Here is an 18,852-nt window from a genome sequence, read left to right as displayed (position 1 = left end):
ATGGATGACAGTTTGTATTTTTATCCGGCAGAATGAGCAACTGGCAGTAATTACATGCATGCGCTGCGTACCAATTAGACCGATGTTGTGTCTTCTCGTTGGACTGTTGCTGCACCGTTTCATAGAATGGGATTTTATCAGTTGTCAAAGTTCCAAGAGTGGTGCCACAAAAGATTTATCAAACATGTAGCGATGTTCTTTCTCCTTCAATGCGGACTCAAATACAATATTCCTTCCATTTTTGCAGTAAAAAATTTCCATAACTACGTGTCAAGGGAATATCTGCAAAGTAGGAATTGTTTTTATATAGATTTATATTCATACAGTATATCACGGTCCATGGATCTCTGTACTGCCTTGGTCGTCTGTGCACCGCTTTTCTGTGTGTGTCAGAAGCAGATAATACTAGTTTCCCTGGTCACCAGTAGCAGGAGAAGCCTCCTGATCTGACTCCGATACAGCACCCTCATCATCCGCTCATAATCGTTTTCCGGACTTCAGCATTGACGGGCAGTGGCCCTAGTGGTCCGTTTACTGCACCCCATCGCAGCCCACTTTGCCCCCAGGGCATTTTGGTACGCATATACAGGATACTATAGCATAATAATAGAATTCTGTCTACCTGTGTGCATTACTGGGTTCGACCGGGATATTTGTATGTTGCAAAACACTCTGGACTTGAAGCACCAAGACAAATTACGCACAAAAACTCCTACTGATTAAAGATAACCTCAAGTGTATTTTGATTCAAAAAATCAGTTTCATTTCCTTCCTTTGTGGCTAAAATGCCACAGTCCATATACAGGTATATTGAATGCTACAATTGTATCCATCAATATGTATTGTAAATCCATGCTTCTGGCAAGCCTGCACACTTTGTTTACACACGAGTCACAGGAATAGAGAACACTTTCAGAGCAAGCACCGTACTTTGTTGTTTTCGATGAGTGACTGGAATAAAGTCATTCTTTATTTGAATTTTACTGTGAATAGAAAATATTCTTGAAATATTATGGAAACATGTTGCTGCTAAATATCATAGCACTACTTTGTATTGCACTAATGTTTTGATGCACTTACTACTTTGGCCAGTCTCCAAGCACTACCTTTTTAATGATTTTACCTATGTATCCTAACATTCTTTTTTTATTTTGGTTTTCTCTTTGTTACATTTCCATCCCGGAGTGCCACGTCTAATCTTGTTGTAAACAATGTTCGCTACGATGCTGCTAATGACAATGATGGCAATTCTAATCTGATTCTAATCCAATTCTAATTATTTGTATTTTAGATTTTATAGGGGACTTGCAGTGTTGATCCCCAAAACAAGAGCACAACTTAGTAATAGTAATTATTATTTTGAAGGGGTGTTGTGTTTGTATCATAAAGATGCTTTCTTTTAATGCTCATAGGTTGACAAATTTGTATTTTTTACATTGCACGAGGCTCACCTGGAGGGAGCTGACATGATTGTCTGCCGTCTTGCTGCTAAAGGTACCCCCAAAAAACAGAAACCTTGAGAAAGGTTGAGCGAAGAAAATTAAGAAAAATAGTGTGGTTTGGTCACTTTGAGTTTCTATAGTTTGTTTTGTGCCTTATGCTTTGTAGCATTTCTTTCCCGTTTCACTACACAATACATTTACATGTAGTGGTCAGAAATTCCTGTGCAGAGTCAGCGTATTTAATTAAAACTAACCAAATTTAAGGGCAGAGTTGAGGCTAGACGAAGGGGACCCATCCTCACCATTATTGAGCAATCATTGTTTCGTCTCCACCAATATTATGTGATTACTTAAAAACATGTGCTCTGTCCCCACCAATGCCAAAACTAAACCTACATCCTTGCATAAGGAGCGGTAGATGTTATTGCGCACTCTGTTTTTATGCGTGTAATACAATCCATCTCCAGAATATTAAAACATAAACAACTGGTTTTAAACAAACATTTTATTTTTCTCAGTGGATTGTGATCAGTGGATTGGTTCATTAAGACACAAAGTCTTAGTCTCTCTTCCTCAGAAAGCAGATGTTGACTGAAATATTTTAAAATATATTGAGTCAAGATTTATTTATTTTGGGGTTTTGAATTTTTAAAAGGTGTAGGCGTTTTTAAGGGGAGCAATGAGGTAATCAGGGTTGGGTAGGGTTACTTTAACTTGATTACTTTCAATTACTTTTGGACTACTCTAATATCAAATATGCTAATAAAAGACAAAAGAAACTAAATATGTATAAAATTATGACTCACAGCACGTGGTAAGCTTTCTCTCCTGGCTTTGATCTCCGGCAAAACTAACATAAAATGCGACAGAAACAAAATGAAAATATATCCAAACAGCTTGCCAACATCATTTTTGACGTTCCATGTATTCCGTTACTCCCCAAGCCTGCACAAAATTTTGTAATTTTATTCATATTTAGCTTCTTTTGTCTTTTATTAGCATATTTGGTATTGGAGTAATCCAAAAGTAATTGAAAGTAGTCAAGTTAAAGTAACCCTACCCAACCCTGGAGGTAATCTAATGTAGAAAGCGGTAGTGTTGGTAGGTTTTTCCTTGGCCAAATTAGAATGTAATTCATGTGAATGGGGGAAGTGGTGATTTTGCGTACGTCATATTACTAATTTTAAAAAAAGTTGAGTCAGTGCTTAGTATAAAACTGGAAAATAAAACAGAAGTAAGCATCCCCTTCTGCTGTGGTTATTGCATGTATGAAAACACAACATCCCACTTTTTTTTTTGTAATAGGAGCCAAGAAACGTATGAATAGAAAAACGTGGGAGGGAGAAAGTGCCATGACACTTTTATAAGCTGCCAACACATGGTGCGCCCTTTAAGGAACCCTGGATGTTTTTGTGTGTAGGGGGGCATGTCTGAAATGACAAGTCATTCTACACACCCGCCCTCCCCCAGAAAAGTCTCTGGGTTGTAGTGACGGGAATTCCGGCTCTTTTTAGAGAACTGGCGCTTTTCGACACAGCTCATTTAAAAGAGCCGTCTCTCTCTGCTCCCAAACGGTTCCTCAGCTTGTTTTTGTTGCTTAAATCCATATACTGTGTTACCAATTATTATGTGACATTTTGCATGAAATTACTTTAAAAAGGGGAATGAAAAAGTAACAAACAAATAAATCATTTTTTAAACAAATAAGAGAAAAAAAGAAAAGTGATAAAAAGAAGTACAGATGCTGCCCTACTTCCGGACGATCGTTCAAGTTGAGATTTTTCGTAAGTTGCTTCAGTGCTATATTTTGTATGTTTAAGGCTTGTATAAGTAATCTGCATTGTTTTGTACTAACAAAAATACAAATTTCATAAAATAATATGCTCTATAAAGATAAATAAAGTTAAGTTTAACTTACTTTTGGAAGATGAGCTTTAAGAGTTAGGCGACTTCCTCTTCTGTGGTAAAAAGTGGCCGAAAAAAAGCGTTCCAACCATTTTCTCAACTGTATCAAAAGGAGAAAAAAAGCGTCTCAAAGAAAACTGACTCTCGATTTGGTGGGCGGGGCTCATAGGTGTGCTTAAAATCTTTGAAAATGCTTGAATTTTAATGTTGTGTTTTCCAGCATTGAAAACTGTTTGAATTATGGGTGTAGTGCTTGTAAAAGCTTGAAATTGTTGCTATGTTTCTTTAAAAATAAAGCCACCCCTGCTCTCTGGTGTCTTAACTTATCCATTGCATTTCTTTATCCCTCGTCATTAACGGCTGCTGTTATGAGTTTGTATGATATTGTATGATATGTGCATGCTATACTTAAACAGGGCACTATGAAATGTGTATTAGTGCTCGGTTCACATATTATATGGTTGGTTGGTTGGAGGCAAGTACAGCCTGGTGGCGCCCATCCCTCTCCAAGCAAACATATGTTTCCACCCGTTCTTGAACCGGGAACCTTTTGGATGTTAAGCAAATGTGCTTACCAGTGCAGTAAGGAAACATTTATCATGGGAAAAATGAAGGTAGAATTTCCCGCTGGTAAATTGTAATAGGAAGAAGTTCCTGCAACTGAAAATGTAAGCTACATATTTTGTCATTTTTACCCAATGGCCTATATGAGGAGAGATTTGTCTAAAAAAAAATTACTCAAAATCCAAAAATCATATGTCTTGATAAATGCTCACACGAGATTAAAAAATCACATATGTAGATTTCAGATATATTTGTGACTGTGCAAAATACATGATTCACACCGGATTTTTTCTTTAATCGTACTGGAGAAATTGGCTTTGAAAGTCCTTGAATGTTGCCATGAGAAATGTGTATGAACCCTGGGTGGGGAGCCAGTGTCCTGCGGAAATTTGCCCCCCAAGTATAAAATGTCCCTCTTATAGCAAACGTTACTTAAGAACTTTGTATCTAAATTTTGGGGGTATGGAATAGAACAGTAAAGCACAAAGAGTTTTCACTTGTATACCTTGTACAATTTACTTTTGAGCCAGTTGAAAATTTTGACTTTGACTAAATGATACCTTAGCCTAACTTTCGTACGTTCGTCTCCCGTTTTATCCATTTAGAATTTGAAAATTTATTAATAATAGTTTTCATTACATGTGATATTCGGAAGATTACTGTTTCGAAACGCTGGTTAATCACAATAAAAGCTCCTCGTTTACGTGTCTATCAATTGGTAAGAAAAGACGGAGTCTTTTTAGTGACGTTTCATGCAGAACAATGTCAATTCGCCAAAGTGAATATCTTTTAAACGGATTTTTACAAGGTACACAAGCCGAAAATGCTTCTAACCCCTCGAAAATTTTACACGAAGTCGTTTAATGACGTTTGCAAGGTGGGGACAAATTTCGGCGCAACACCGGCGCCCGTTCTTCTACTCACAAGAGTCTCTCCATAGAGCCGTTTCGTTCGCAAACGACACATAACTACTCCTTTGGCCCATCCGTCCGTTGCTCTTGATCCTCCCCTTGCATTGCTGTTGCTTGCGCGCGTGCCACACAGGAGGCGAGTGCGCGTCCACGCGTGGCGTGGGGGGAGGCAGGACGGAGCGGAGGAGCATTTGGGACTGAAGCAAGCAGTATGACGGCGGCGAAGGCGAACGACGCGGAGCATTTTGACGCGAATGAGCGCGTGCGCGACACGCGTGGATTTTTAACAACTTTCGAACTCAACGGAGGATTTTTAATGATTACATTTTGATGAAGAGTTGAGATTGATTTTGTGTGCATTTTCTGAGTTATTTACGCGCGTGGACGTTCACTGCGTAAAGAGCCCACCATCATGAACGGCACTGACAAACAAGCGGTAAGCTTTTTTTTGGCTTTTGTTCTTTTCTGTTGGCTGCGTGGAAAATATCCGTCACTTGTCACTGCAGGCGACGTCACGCGTAGCGTGGACCACGTGGACATCCCGTGTAAGGGGCTCCAGCGCGTTTGGGTCAAGCGCGTCATTGGCTAGGGTGCTGATTGGGTTGCGGTGATTGGGTCGCCTTTGCTACTGCGCATGTGTCGTCATCTGTGACCCAAGCTGGGAAGAATAGAATAGCATCACTGTCGACATGTCAATATTAATGATTGCATTCTTCTTAAATAAATAAGGATTAATAACCCCTTAAAAACTCATCGTGTCAAGCCAAGTCATGTTTATTTGTATAGTCCTTTATCACAGGGAGTCTCAAATGGCTGCACAGATTACAGACTACTATCACATCATCCCCTGATCTAAAACCTACATGAGAGCAAGGAAAAAGTCAAAATGAGATGATTAAAGAAACCTTGAGAAGGGACCGCACATGAGGTAATCCCTCTTCCAAGATGACCAGGCTGCAACAGATGTTGTAATAACAATTAAGACACAGATATTGTCAACATGAAATATAGGTTATTCATAAACTCTAGAATATTAGTGTGTTTTAAGCCTAAATTTAAACAGTTCAACTGAAGTTGCAGATCAAATCTCAGTGGGCAGAGCATTCCCAGCACCGGGGCCCGAATGGAAAACGCTCTCGAACCTGCGGATATCTTCTTGGCTCTTGGGATCACTAGTAGACCAGCATTTTCAGCAGGCTTCCATATTTTCACAGCGAGACAGTCTTTGTAGATTGAAAACAAAGACGATTTGTGTAACACAAGTCTCTTTTATTTACTCTCAACAATACAAACAATTCTTTCAGCATCTTTCTTAATTCTTCCCCCCACTCACAGTAAATGTAGTGTTGCTTATTATACAAAAAAATGCATCATTTCGCTAGCAGTGACAGAGACAATCTGGTTTGGTGCAGAAATGGGAAAGAGATTAGTCTTTTGAATTTTTTTTTCACGTGCAAAAAAATTGTAGTATGGAGTACACAATTTGAAATGATAAACACTTATAAAGTATGGGGGAAACGTATAAATTGACAGGTATGTTATGGTTTTTGTTGTCATTGATAAAATCCCAGTGTACAATTTTTACAACAAGATTGGATGTGGCAATTCAGGATAAACTTGTGATAAAAAGGTACAAATATATATATATATTTATATATATATATATATATTATGAGTTGCCTGTTTCTGGGCTGCATTGTCAATTTGGAAACAGTATAAAAGATAATTTATAAATATATGTATTTCTATTATTTCTGCACTATTAAGTTTGTGTATTTACTGTATATTCATATTTTTACATTGAAGCGCTTCATTTCTTTTAATCTCCAGCAAGAATCTATCTATCTGCCTTCGTCATATCCCTCAAGAGGGGTCGCCGACAGCAAGACAAACACGTACAATAAAAAAGAAAAGAAAAAAGGGAAAAAATAGCAAAAAACACACACACAAAAATCTTTAAAATCGCCAACCCAAATCCCCAAACAAGTTAAGCACCTCGGCACCCAAGTTGGTCATGCTTTCGTCCCTCCAGATGAAACGGGACACGAAAAAGCGGCCATGTCACCCGGGTCAGGGTGACACGACACACTCTTCTGTTCAACAGCAGGGCCCAACAGCTTTCACTGGTTTACCCCTGCCGCATCATACAGGTGCCCTGCCCATCCCTTAGAACGCGTCCAAACATCCCACTATCCTTTCAAAACACCCTCCACTCATTCCTAGAATGACACTCTGATTTCTGTAGATTTACAAAAAATCCGAACATTTTATTTTTTGTTTGTATTTATTGTTATGTATAATGATGTGAAATTTGCATTTAAAAAAAAAAAAAAAGATCAATCAGCTAAATAAATTAGTGAAAACTATTTAGCTAATAGATTAAACAATAATAAGATATATACAATGAACTTATTTTGGTAACAAAAAATATATGAAATATAAAATGGTATCCGATTAATGAATAAGTAAATGCATTGACATTGTTTCACAATATGCTAATGACATTTCATCCAACTATTGCCTTTTTTATATTCAAAAATAAATAAAATCATCCCCATTTTGCATTTACATGAGAATTATGTCAAGCTCTTATTTGTCTGCATGTGTACAATTTTTTTTGTTTTGTTTTGCCAGAGAACGTCATGTTGTAAAAGTGTGGGAAACATGTTGTAAAATAGAAAAAAAAATAGTACATGAAATGAGTAGTATTTAAGACGATATATAAACAATTTCAATAATAAAAATGATAAAATATTATTTTAAGTATTTTAAGTGTTTTCTCTGTTTGTAGTATAGTGTGTTGAATATTTTTCTTGGATTATAATTCATCAAAAATATTTTGAGCCACCATATCAACATGACCAAATTAATTTGCCATTTTAAAGAATATTTTCTTCTTTTATAATTTGAGTACATGATATCGTTTCATACAATCTGAAGGATCAAATCAGATTTCTCATTGTGCATACTCAGTTTCATAGTTTAAGTTTATAGACAGAACTTATTTTGATTTACTTTATGCGTTCCCTTCCTTATTGCTGCCGAGGCGTGGGACTCCCGCCAAATTTTGAATCGCTTGACTGAAGAGTGCTGCGGCTCTTTTCAAATATTTAAATTAACGTTTACCCTGCAGGCTCCAATCACATCTTTATGTACAAACTCTGAAAAACTGGTTCTTGTAGAGTTGTGGTTTTCCACAAGCTCCTCTAATCAGCATTTGCGCGTCGCCACTGAAAATCAAAAAATAAATCACGTTAGTGGTTTAGTGTTGATCAAAATGGAGTTTACTCCTGAGAATTTCAAGGACACATATCTTGTGATTTAAAGCTCTTTTTGTAAAGTAGTCCCCAGGGTTACAGCATTCTTACCTTACAATGTTTTTTGATATAATGTGGAATAAGATGTTTTTTGGAATAAATTGATCCAAGTAGTAAATATCATTGCTGCCCCAATTTTCCAAATCATTCATTCGTTCATTCATTATCTACTCCGCTTATCCTCAGTAGGGTTGCGGGGTTGCCGGAGCCCATCCCAGCTATCTTCAGGAAGTGGGAGGGGACACACAGGGACAGACAACTCGCTCTCTCATTCACACAAGGACAATTTGGACCGGCCAATTAACCTGACATGCATGTTTTTGGGAATGTGGGAGGAAACTGGAGTGCAAGCACGAAAGAACATGCAAACTCCACACAGGAAGGTTCGATCTCAAGACCTCAGAACTGTGCCGAACACGCACTAACCACTGCGCTGCCATACTGCCTTTTCCGAATCAATAATGATTTATTTATATTATTTTCGTACTATCCTTAGCTAATTTTGAATAGGTCGTTATTTTCAGCCAGGATCCGCTTTTTCAAATAGTAGATTAGTTACAGTAGACCCTCAGGTTACAGCGTCTGTTACTTACATTGTTTTTAGGTTATGATGTAATATACAAACTTTTTAGGCCCTTTGTAACAGATTTTTCCCCGACGTCAACAGCAAATCATTTCGGGTCCCCGAAAAGTTTTTAAAAATTCAAACTCTGCAATGTTTGCGCGTACGAATGTGCGTGTCATATCCTTTTTTTGTCTCTGTTTGAGCTTCGACCGAGTCATACCTAAAACTTACAACATATATTGCTGCCTCCTTGCCTGGCGATCGGCATTAGGGGTTGTATACGCAGGGTTTGATCGCCTAATGACTCCCAACGACAGGTGTTGTGACACATTGGTTGGGTTGAGCAAGGGGGCTGGGAATCCCCTCCTTTGTATCAATCTCCCAGAAAGAGACAAGAATGTGAGTGTGTTCTTGACTCTAGCCACCTCCCACTAGGGGGATATGGCTCCGGTATATACATACTATACATACATACATAACGCAAACTTGTGTATAACTTGCACCCGATTTTGAAAAATAGATTTCAAGTTTTGTTTTCACTGATCTCAGTTCAAACTTTGCGGTTGGATGCAACATAAGACACACCCCGGTGACGGTCGTGAGAGCACCGAATCTTAACTACTGTGGGACTCCCGCCAAATTTTGAATTGCTTCACTGAAGAGTTGAATTAACGTTTACTCGCGAGGCTCCAATCACATCTTTTTTACAAACTTTGAAAAACAGGTTCTCGCTGAGTGATCTAGTTAACATAAAAAAGGCACTCCATTTGATATCACCACACTACATGTATTCTCAGTATCAGAGGCGTTCGGCTTATTTTGTGTCCTTCAAAGTCTAATTCTTCGCTAAATACACCAAATAATTGTATTGTGCTTTCTCTCATTTATTCATATCTTTCAGGACGTCTTTGTTTTTCCTATTCGCTAACATTCGTCCCTGATACCGTAAATAATGCTTGTGTGATCATGAAATGAAATTGAATGCCTTTTCGCATGTAATCTATATTACTGGTGGATTAGTGGTTAAGATTCGGCGTTCCAACCGCCGCGACCCTCGTTCTTTTCCCGTTGCGGGAGATGTCTTGCGATTGTGGTCTGCAATATTTTTCAACTGATCACTCGTTGAAAAAATATGGTAATATAGTACCATAAAGCTTTGTGTATAATGGGCACCCAAACCCAGTTTTTATAGGTAAAAAATGCACATTATACACGACTAAATTTGCTAATTACCGTAGGTTTCGTTCCCTCGCCATACGACACTTTCACCTTGAGATTGCCACATCAGAATGTTGTATACCCGGGTCTACATTATAGGCATCAATACAATTTGCATTCAAATACCATACACATCGTCTGAACTTTGAAATACCCAAAGACTAAAGTTTGCCGTCTGAATGTCGTTTTTTTTTTTTTAAGTCCACGTGCATCAACCCGATGCAGCTTGACATGTGATCTTTCTATTCGCGATCTGCAGAATACGGCGCCGTGTGTTCTCGCCGCTACTACGCCCACAACCACACTTTCTCCCTAGCTGTGAAAAGGTCACGGATGTGCCACCACGTCTCCTCGTTTGATGCTAAAGGGACAGTGTGTATTTAATGCCTTCTACAGGGTTCGTATGGGTGCCTTGAAAATGCTACAATTTTAATGTTGCGTTTTAAAAGTTCAAAATGTGTTGAATTTTGAGTGAAGTGCTTGTAAATGCTTTAAATTGTTACCATGTCTGAATAAATGAAACTTTATTTCAAAGATTACCTTATACACAAATAAATTCCGGTCATTACCAGAGGTTTCTTTCCCTTGCCGTATGACAATTTTACCTTGAGATCCCCACCTCTCAACAATTCTGCTTAAAAATGACGCCAACACGGTGCTCTTTGGGCTTTGCCATTGCATTTCTTCTTCCCTCGATTAACTGCAGTTGGCATTAGTTTGTACTGCATTGTCCTGAAATGCGTCATCGCCCTCTACGGGTTGCGCCCAAGAGAACAGTTGCATGCTACACCTAAACAGTGCACAATAAAATGTGTATTAGTGCAAGGATTACATATCAATTATGGACATTTATCATGTACCATGCAAAAAATGAAGGTAGTGTTTGTAATGGGAAGAACTTCCTGTAACTGAAAATAGTTTGCCCAACACCAACAGTATATAAAGAGACATTTGTCTCAAAAACAGATATATTTGTGATTTACTCAAGATCCAAAAAACTTATCTTGTTAAATGCGCAGGCAAGATTAAAAATGGCATACGTAAATGTGCCTCTGCTAGATAATAATAATGATGATAATAATAATAACAATACATGATTCACATCTGATACCTTTTTTTTAATGGTATTGGTGAAATTGAAATCCTGGTTTTGAAACTCCTTAAAATGCGCTTGATGTTGGCCATGAATGAAGTGTATGAGGCCTCCTAGTGGTAAAAATGTCATTCATTAAAAAAAAAAAAAGAATATTCATTTAACCGTAAATAGTTATCATATAAATGTGCTTCCATTTATTTGACACTACATGAGTCTTACTTAAACGGAGATTACATATTTGTCAGCCATCTTGTTGCTACAGGTATCAGAAAAAAAATTCCTGCCAAAAGGAAAGACGATGACAAGAAAAATGGTTCGGTTTGGTCACTTTGAGTCTCCAGTTTGTAGTCTTATTTGTGATTTTTAGCACTTGTTTTCAATCGCGCGACAAACAGTGACATGTAGTGGCCAAATAATACACACTGTCCCTTTAATTTTCCTATTAGGGGTTTCTAAATATTGCCCCCCAAGCTGCAATGTTAAGGTGTAACCTCATTCACTCAACTGGTTCATTTTTAATAGTTGAGTAGAGGAAATTTTACACCTGAACCACCTCACCACACTATACAAATTCATCACTGCACTCTAGCGGCCTGAGAGAGCATTTGGTTTACATTCATTAAAAATAAATCATAACTTTTGATAGAAATGACCTTGAGACTTGCTTCTTTTTACGGCATACTCAGAAATTTAGGGCTGGCTGGATTAAATCAACCAATGGACTGGATCCAGCCGAAAGGATGTATGTTTGACATGTCTGCTGTAGCAGCAAGACTGCAAACAATTATGTAAACTTCCTATAGGTAAGGCACATGTTATGTAAAATAAATCTAAATTTTTTTGACCTACGAGTATTTAAAATCGAAGCATTTCTATAGAATAGTTCATGTAATTTTGCTTATTTTTAAATTATTGTATTTTGTTAAAGGATTTTTTTTAGCACTCAGAGGCGCAAAATAAAACACACTGTCCCTTTAAGGTCCGCCACACTCAATGACGTCGGAGCAATTTGGCCGGGCTATTTCCAGCCCCGGTGTGTAATATTTGACCACTAGAGGACACTGTTGTCTTGCGCGAAGGAAAACCAGTGCCAATTGTTCACCCTGTAGCAGCAAGATCCCAGACAATCATGGTGGCTACCTCTAGGTAGGGATACCATGATGTAAAATTTTTCGACCTCTGGATTTTTTCTAAAAATCTACATTGGTATGAAAGTCTATGTATTTTTTACCTAGTATTCAGATGAAGGTTTATAACACACTGTCCCTTTAATTTGTTGCAATTCATTGTGTCCGTAAATTCTGCAAGCGAGGCGAGAGCGAGGATGGAATCCTCTTACAATCGATGGGGAGGAACTGCATTGCTTGTCAGTCCATCTGGCTCTTGCGTGCCTCTTCCACTTCTATCTATGGGGAAGATAAATATCGATAGTGTTTTCTTTGCTCGTCTCCACTGCTGCAGTCACGTCTGTGTAAATACATGCACTCTGCCTTAGAGTTGTTTTTTTCTCAATAGTGTCCATGCAATATCATTTTAAAAGATGTATAATAATGATGAATAAAAAACAAATCCCAAAATAAAAGCGATAAAGAAATAATTAGAAATATAAAAATGTGGATGTGTTTTTACTTAAAAAAAAGGAAAACAAGAATAATAATAAAAAATACATTTAAAAAAGGAACAAATTAGACATTGAAATTACTTACAAAAATTGGAAGTAAATCAACTTATACATGCTGTCGTTTTAATTTTTTTTAAAATACTGAAAAAATATGAATTCATGAAAATTCAATAAATTCAGGAAAACATATTTAACAATTCGGATAAAATGTAAAAAAAAAGTAAAACGAGGAACAACAAATAGAAATAAATACTCTAAACAATAAAGTGTACATGCAATCTTTTTCAATAATGAAAAAAAAAAATTACATTAAATTAAAAAATAGATTAAAAAAATAACATTTGAAGAAAAAACAAATTAAGAAGGAAATTATCTAAATAAATTCCTTTAAATAACAAAGTGTAAATGCAAGCTGTTAAATAAGTAAATCTATTTAAGAAACACAAGAAAATAACATTCATTAAAACATATACAAAATCATTAAAGTTTATAAAAACACAAATTAACACATTCAAAATAAAACAAATATATAAACAAATTCATTAAATTAACCAAAAAAATGTTCATGAAATATTTTTTTCTTAAAAAAAAAACATCAATAAAAAAAACACAAATAATTAAAAAATAAATACAACAAAAACAAAAAATAAATACTAATTAAATTAACATTATGAATGGAGATAATTTAATTAAATTTTACATGCAATATTTTTTTAAATAAAGACTATAAAAAATAAAGACAAATTTGAAAAATAAACACAACACAAATAATACTAAAATAATTAAAAATAAATAATAAGCAGCGGCGGGGCAGTGGTCAGTGTGTCCGCGGCACAGTTCTGAGGTCATGAGATCGAACCTTCCTGTGTGGAGTTTGCGTGTTCTCCCCGTGCTCGTGTGGGTTTCCTCCCACATTCCAAAAACATGCCTGTCAGGTTAATTGGCCGGTCCAAATTGTCCCTAGGTGTGAATGAGCGAGTGAGTTGTCTGTTTCTGTGTGCCCTGCTACTGGCAGTTCAGGGTGTCCCCTGCCCACTGCCCGAAGATAGCTGGGATGGGCTCCAGCACCCCCCGTGACCCTACTGATGATAACCGGTGCAGATAATGGATGGAATAATAATAATAAATAGAAATAATTAGATTACATTTTTAAAAAGTACCTGCAATCCTACTGTAAACCAGGGCCAAGTACACCAGCACAACTTAAAACAATATTTTCTTCTCTGACCACTTGAAATGTTTCCAAGCTAGAAAAATATTACGTAACTCCCACTTAACAACCTTAACAGCAAGCTATGATCACGCAGTGTTACTTTCCAGGTCCAAGACCACCCTGAGTTTCCACAAAGTAAATGATGACTTTTAAATGTTTTGTTTTTTCAAACTCAACTTGAAAATAAAGAGTTTGCATTTCTCTGTGTTCCAACTCACACTACTTAATGTTAATAGCACTTGCAATGATTATTTCAGTTTGGGACACAAGCGACCAAAACTCTCCATATTCTCCAAATGGTTCAAGAACAGCATTTATTTTAATTTTGGTATGTCTTGGATTGGGATTTTAGGGGAATTGTACAGGAACGTTAAGTTATATTTTGTTGGTATTGAGTAATAGGAGAAGGCATAGTACTCAGACAGAAGGAAGGTTCAGGTGGTGAGTGGGTGGAAACAAACATTTTTTAGATGCTAGGGGCCTCTATCTTTCTTTTTAAAATGTTATAACAGAATTCTACATGGTGATACACTTTGCTATTTTGTTTTAAAGTGACATAAAAAAATTACTCCAATACTAATAGTAATAATAATAATAATCACAATCTTTTTAGGGCAATGGTTCTCAACTGGTCTGACTTGAGGACCCACCATCTCACCCTAAGTACGAGCGACAACCCAAATGAAGAAAGAAATTCTCTTTACGAATTGGATGAATAGATTTTGCAATTGTTTTTTGTTGTTGTCATTTATTTATTCTGAATATGCATCACAAGCAATGCAAGGCTTCCTGCTCATTGTCCAAAAATTTCAGGAAATAAAAACATGTAAAAATGGAAAAAGGATAAATGAGGAAGCTACATAAATTCCAGAACGAAGCAATAGAAAACAAAAGACCTATTCAGAAAGGAGCGAGAAGAAGCATAGCTCATTTGCTCTCACCCCTTTACAAAAACACATATAGTAGAAATATATGTACATATATATACACCGATATACATGCATATAAACGTATACAATCCTACATTTATATAAATGTACACTTTCTTTTAATGACCGACAAAAACAAAACAACTTTAATAATATTCCCTTTTGAAGGGTCCGTGTTCTACTATTCAGTGCCTCCAAGTGGTAAAAAAACTGTTGATTTAAATAATGAACAGAAATACATGTATTACATATAAACATGCCTTTTTACAGTACTCGTAGGTTATTAAATGTATTTTATCCTTTTATTTTATTTATTTTTTTTGGTCTGGAGCTTTCGCTCTGAAAATGCTGGTTAACTAGTGATTCCAAGAGCCAAGAAGAGATCCGCAGGTTCGAGAGCGTTCTCTATTCGGGCCCCAGTGCTGTGGAATGCTCTGCCCACTGAGATTTGATCTGCAATATGAATAACGTATATTATATGTTGACAATATCTGTGTATTATCTGTTATTGCAACATCCAATGCAGCCTGGTCCCCCTGGAAGGGGAATTACCTCATGTGCAGTCTCTTCTCAAGGTTTCTCCATTTTCCTCATGTTGAGGTTTTTGAGTTTTTCCTTGCCCTCATGTAGGTTTTCGATCATTGGATGGTGTAATAATAGTCTGGGGTTTGCAATAAGCTGTAGTCCGTCCAGCCCTTTGAAATTATTTGTGATTAAGGGCTGTACAAAAACATGACTTAACTTTTTTATTCTTCTCTTCTCTTTTTTTTTTCTTGCTTTTTTTGCTTTATTTTTTCATTTTTCTTTTTTTCCTCGTCTTTTTTTTAAATCGTATTCTTTGTGCTTCGTAGCAGTAGTTTTCAGTGACACTATACCATAGAGCAGTGCTTCTCGATTTCATTTGCGCCCCACTCGGAAGAAGAAATCCTCTCGCGCGCCCCCGATACTATCAGTAGACACACCTGTCCACTTTACTCTGTGTCAACACCTCATATTCAGTGCTCTTACTTTGTGCTACATGTTATATAGTGGCTGCGTGTAAACACTCTGTCAAGAGTGCACCACTGCTCCCCTTGTGTAGTGGTGGTGCAATTTCACTGGATTCAGCCCCACAATTTGAGATCCACTGCAATACAGCAATGCACATATTTCGGTTCAGTAGTTTCATCTTCAATAAAATAAAATCCACATCAGCTTAACATGTGTAAACAAACCATGTCTTTTTCTGTGGTGTGAAATAACGGGTGTTAACTCTCATTTCCAGTCCGTCGTCGCCATCCACTGTTAACAGCTGTCATCGACCCTCAGTTATGTTTTTTTTTGCCAGAGGTAAAGGCCCACGGCCGACTTTTGGGTCCCGTCCCACACGTTGACAAACACTGACTTTGAAAATTTGAACCCCAGAAATGAGTTAGAATCACACCCTGTAATAAACATTAAGTATTTAAGACGGATGCCAATCTTTTCTGTGTTCAGGAAGATGAAGCGAATCAGAAAAAAGTCCCAGCAGCCTTTGCACTCCTTCATAAAACTGCTTCCCCACACACACAGCAATTATCCATCTTTTAAGTCCCAAGTTATTCATATGCTCTGTTTGTGTTTTTTTTTTTTTTTTTTTCACCGAATTGGGGTTTTTTTTTTCATTGCGAGTTTTCGGGGGCCCCTTACAGGCTTTGACCTCAAACCACTTCAAACATGAGTTCCCTGTAATGTTCTTTCTAAAACCCCCACCTCCACTGCCACCACCACAACCTCCAGCATCTTTTATGAACATTTTTGCGGTAGCCGGATTAATGGTTTATTTTGTTTTTGTAGAAAGGAATGACAGAGATACATGGGAGAAATGATAGATAGTAGACCTACGGGAGACAACTATAAACCATTCTAGGGTGGGGAATGCATAGTAAAATTGCCGTGTAAGGGCGGTGGGATAAAAAATAGATTATCGACCGGGTGGATTATCGGCACCGATATTTGGGAATATGACGGATATCGGTACCGGCTTTTTTATCAATTTAATCGGCCGATTAAATATATTTAAATCTGGGTAAGAGGAGCAGGCTAGAATTTAGCTTTAAAAGGTGAGTTATTCTCTCACTCGCTCCTACCTTTATACAAGTTGCTGCTACGCCTCATTGTATTTCCTGCACTGTTAGTTTTTGGTTTAAGTAGAAGATTAGTTATGTTGTGTTTGCAGCAATATCACACAAATAAATCGTTAATAAATCATGCATCGTGGTTTCTGGATTTTTCTTTTTAGTTTATCCCTCTCACAGTGGACATGCACCTATGATTAAAATTTCAGACCCCTCCATGATGTCTTAGTAGGAGAAATAGCAGGGTGTTCCAATACTTATTTTCTTTACTGTATTTAAAGTTTCATCTACTTATAAAAGAGTTCCTGCTAAGCCTAGTTTTATTTCATTTACTGTTAGTTTTTTTTATGAAAAAAGAAAGATTAGTGTTAATTTTAATGTATCTAAATTCTAATGTATTTACTGTAAAAAGGTTTCAGACAGTTATTACAGTTTTATTTGAGTTTATAACAAATATTCTTTGTTTCTTTTTGCATTATTGAAAATTTCTTACACCAATTTTTATTTTTTATCAAATAGGGATGCAACAACAAATCGATAAAATAGATTCAAACGTTCATAAAAGCCTAGGCAACTCATAATCTCATTGATTTGTCGTGTTGCACACTAAGCATGTCAAATAGATGCAAATAAATGCATTGGATATCTAAAGGTTTAGGGTAATAGCACCACTTTGGTCTGGCTGAAGGCGTCTTGAGACAGTTTTAAAATAAGTTTCTTACTTTTTTTTTTTTATTGAGCATTGCACAATTACCAACAATATTGGTATGAAAGAGTCAAACACTACAGAGTTAACAATTTTTAAGGGAACAGAAAGTGCTGCAGAATTACAGAGACAATAAATAAAATAAATCAAAATGAAAAATGTAAAAAGACAAATAATGATGACATGTTTAACTCAACTCCTCGGGCAGATTCTTAAGCATATCATTTGCACATTGGGAAACAAAATTTAAAATTTTAATGAACGTTTAAACGCTCATTCATATAAGTGCTTATCCTTCAGTTGCTTAATTAGCGTTAATTCAGTTAACTGGTGCCACGCAAAGGTCCGTGATGTGTTAGCACTGCACAGAAGGATTCCATATGTTCAGCGGGAACGCCCATTCACAATGTTTTGTGATTTATAATTTATGCTCGCAGTAATGGATGCATCTTGCTGTTTCCTACTTATTATCCATTAGTGGTATGCACCAAACTGACAGCTGCACAATGTATACTAAACGAGCTATCTGTTTAACTAGTTAAACTATTCCATTTATTTGCAATAGAGTGATGGTTGTCTAAAAGATAGAATTAGGAGTGAGGGATATGACGATGTTAAATCGGGAGATTAAACAAAATCATCACCTAAAAGAAATTCTGTGGTTTATTAGAACGCAACCACTAGCTGCATTAGCAAATAGCATGTCTTTGGTGGCTAGCTTCGCTTTAGTCGCCAGCCCCACTTTATTATAATAATATATTATAATAAAGTGGGGCTGGCGACTAAAGCGAAGCTAGCCACCAAAGACATGCTATTTGCTAATTGGTTATTGGTATTGACATTCGTGTCCAGAGGCAGGATTTTATCCGATGTACTAAATGGTTTGGCACAAAACTTTGAAGATATATTCCTTGCAACTTATTTGGGGATTTTTGTTGCCGCTAAATGTCATTGTAATTCTTTCTTTATTTTTTATTTCTTGTGATTCACTAGTTTTTCTTCCTAATTCACGACATTATCGTATGCCAGTCCCCAAGCACTGTGTTCTATATATTTTTGCCTATTTATCCTGACAGTCTCTTATCCTTGTTTCTGTTTAAAGTCTTACAGGTTTATCCTGGAGTGCCATGTCTAATATTGTTGCATATGATGTTTCAGAACATTGTTATCTATTAGAATTAAGACATCCATCCGTCCATCCATCCATTTTCTTCCACTTATCTGGGTTCTGGTCGCGTGGGCAGATGCCTCAGCAGGGAAGCTCGGACC

General features: G+C 36.8%; 1 protein-coding gene across 4 annotated transcripts in view; it reads left to right on the top strand.

Annotated features, from left to right (window-relative positions):
* Nucleotides 1-18,852, top strand: part of rtkna (rhotekin a) — a 124,796-nt gene that overhangs the window by 75,020 nt on the left and 30,924 nt on the right. The window contains exon 1 of one of the 4 annotated variants that reach the window (XM_088336412.1): nt 4,886-5,258. The exons of the other annotated variants lie outside the window; for them this stretch is intronic. Coding sequence (XP_088192538.1) covers nt 5,235-5,258 — 24 coding nt within the window. The 5' untranslated portion in view covers nt 4,886-5,234. Of the gene's footprint in view, nt 1-4,885; nt 5,259-18,852 lie in introns of those variants that run through there. 4 annotated transcript variants of the gene reach the window in all.

The sequence above is a fragment of the Urocampus carinirostris genome, chromosome 5 (assembly GCF_059441175.1).
Source record: "Urocampus carinirostris isolate Australia breed hairy pipefish chromosome 5, RoL_Ucar_1.0, whole genome shotgun sequence".
Taxonomy (NCBI): Eukaryota; Metazoa; Chordata; class Actinopteri; order Syngnathiformes; family Syngnathidae; genus Urocampus; species Urocampus carinirostris.
The sequence above is the reverse complement of the archived record's forward strand: the minus strand, read 5'-3'. Positions and strand labels throughout refer to the sequence as shown.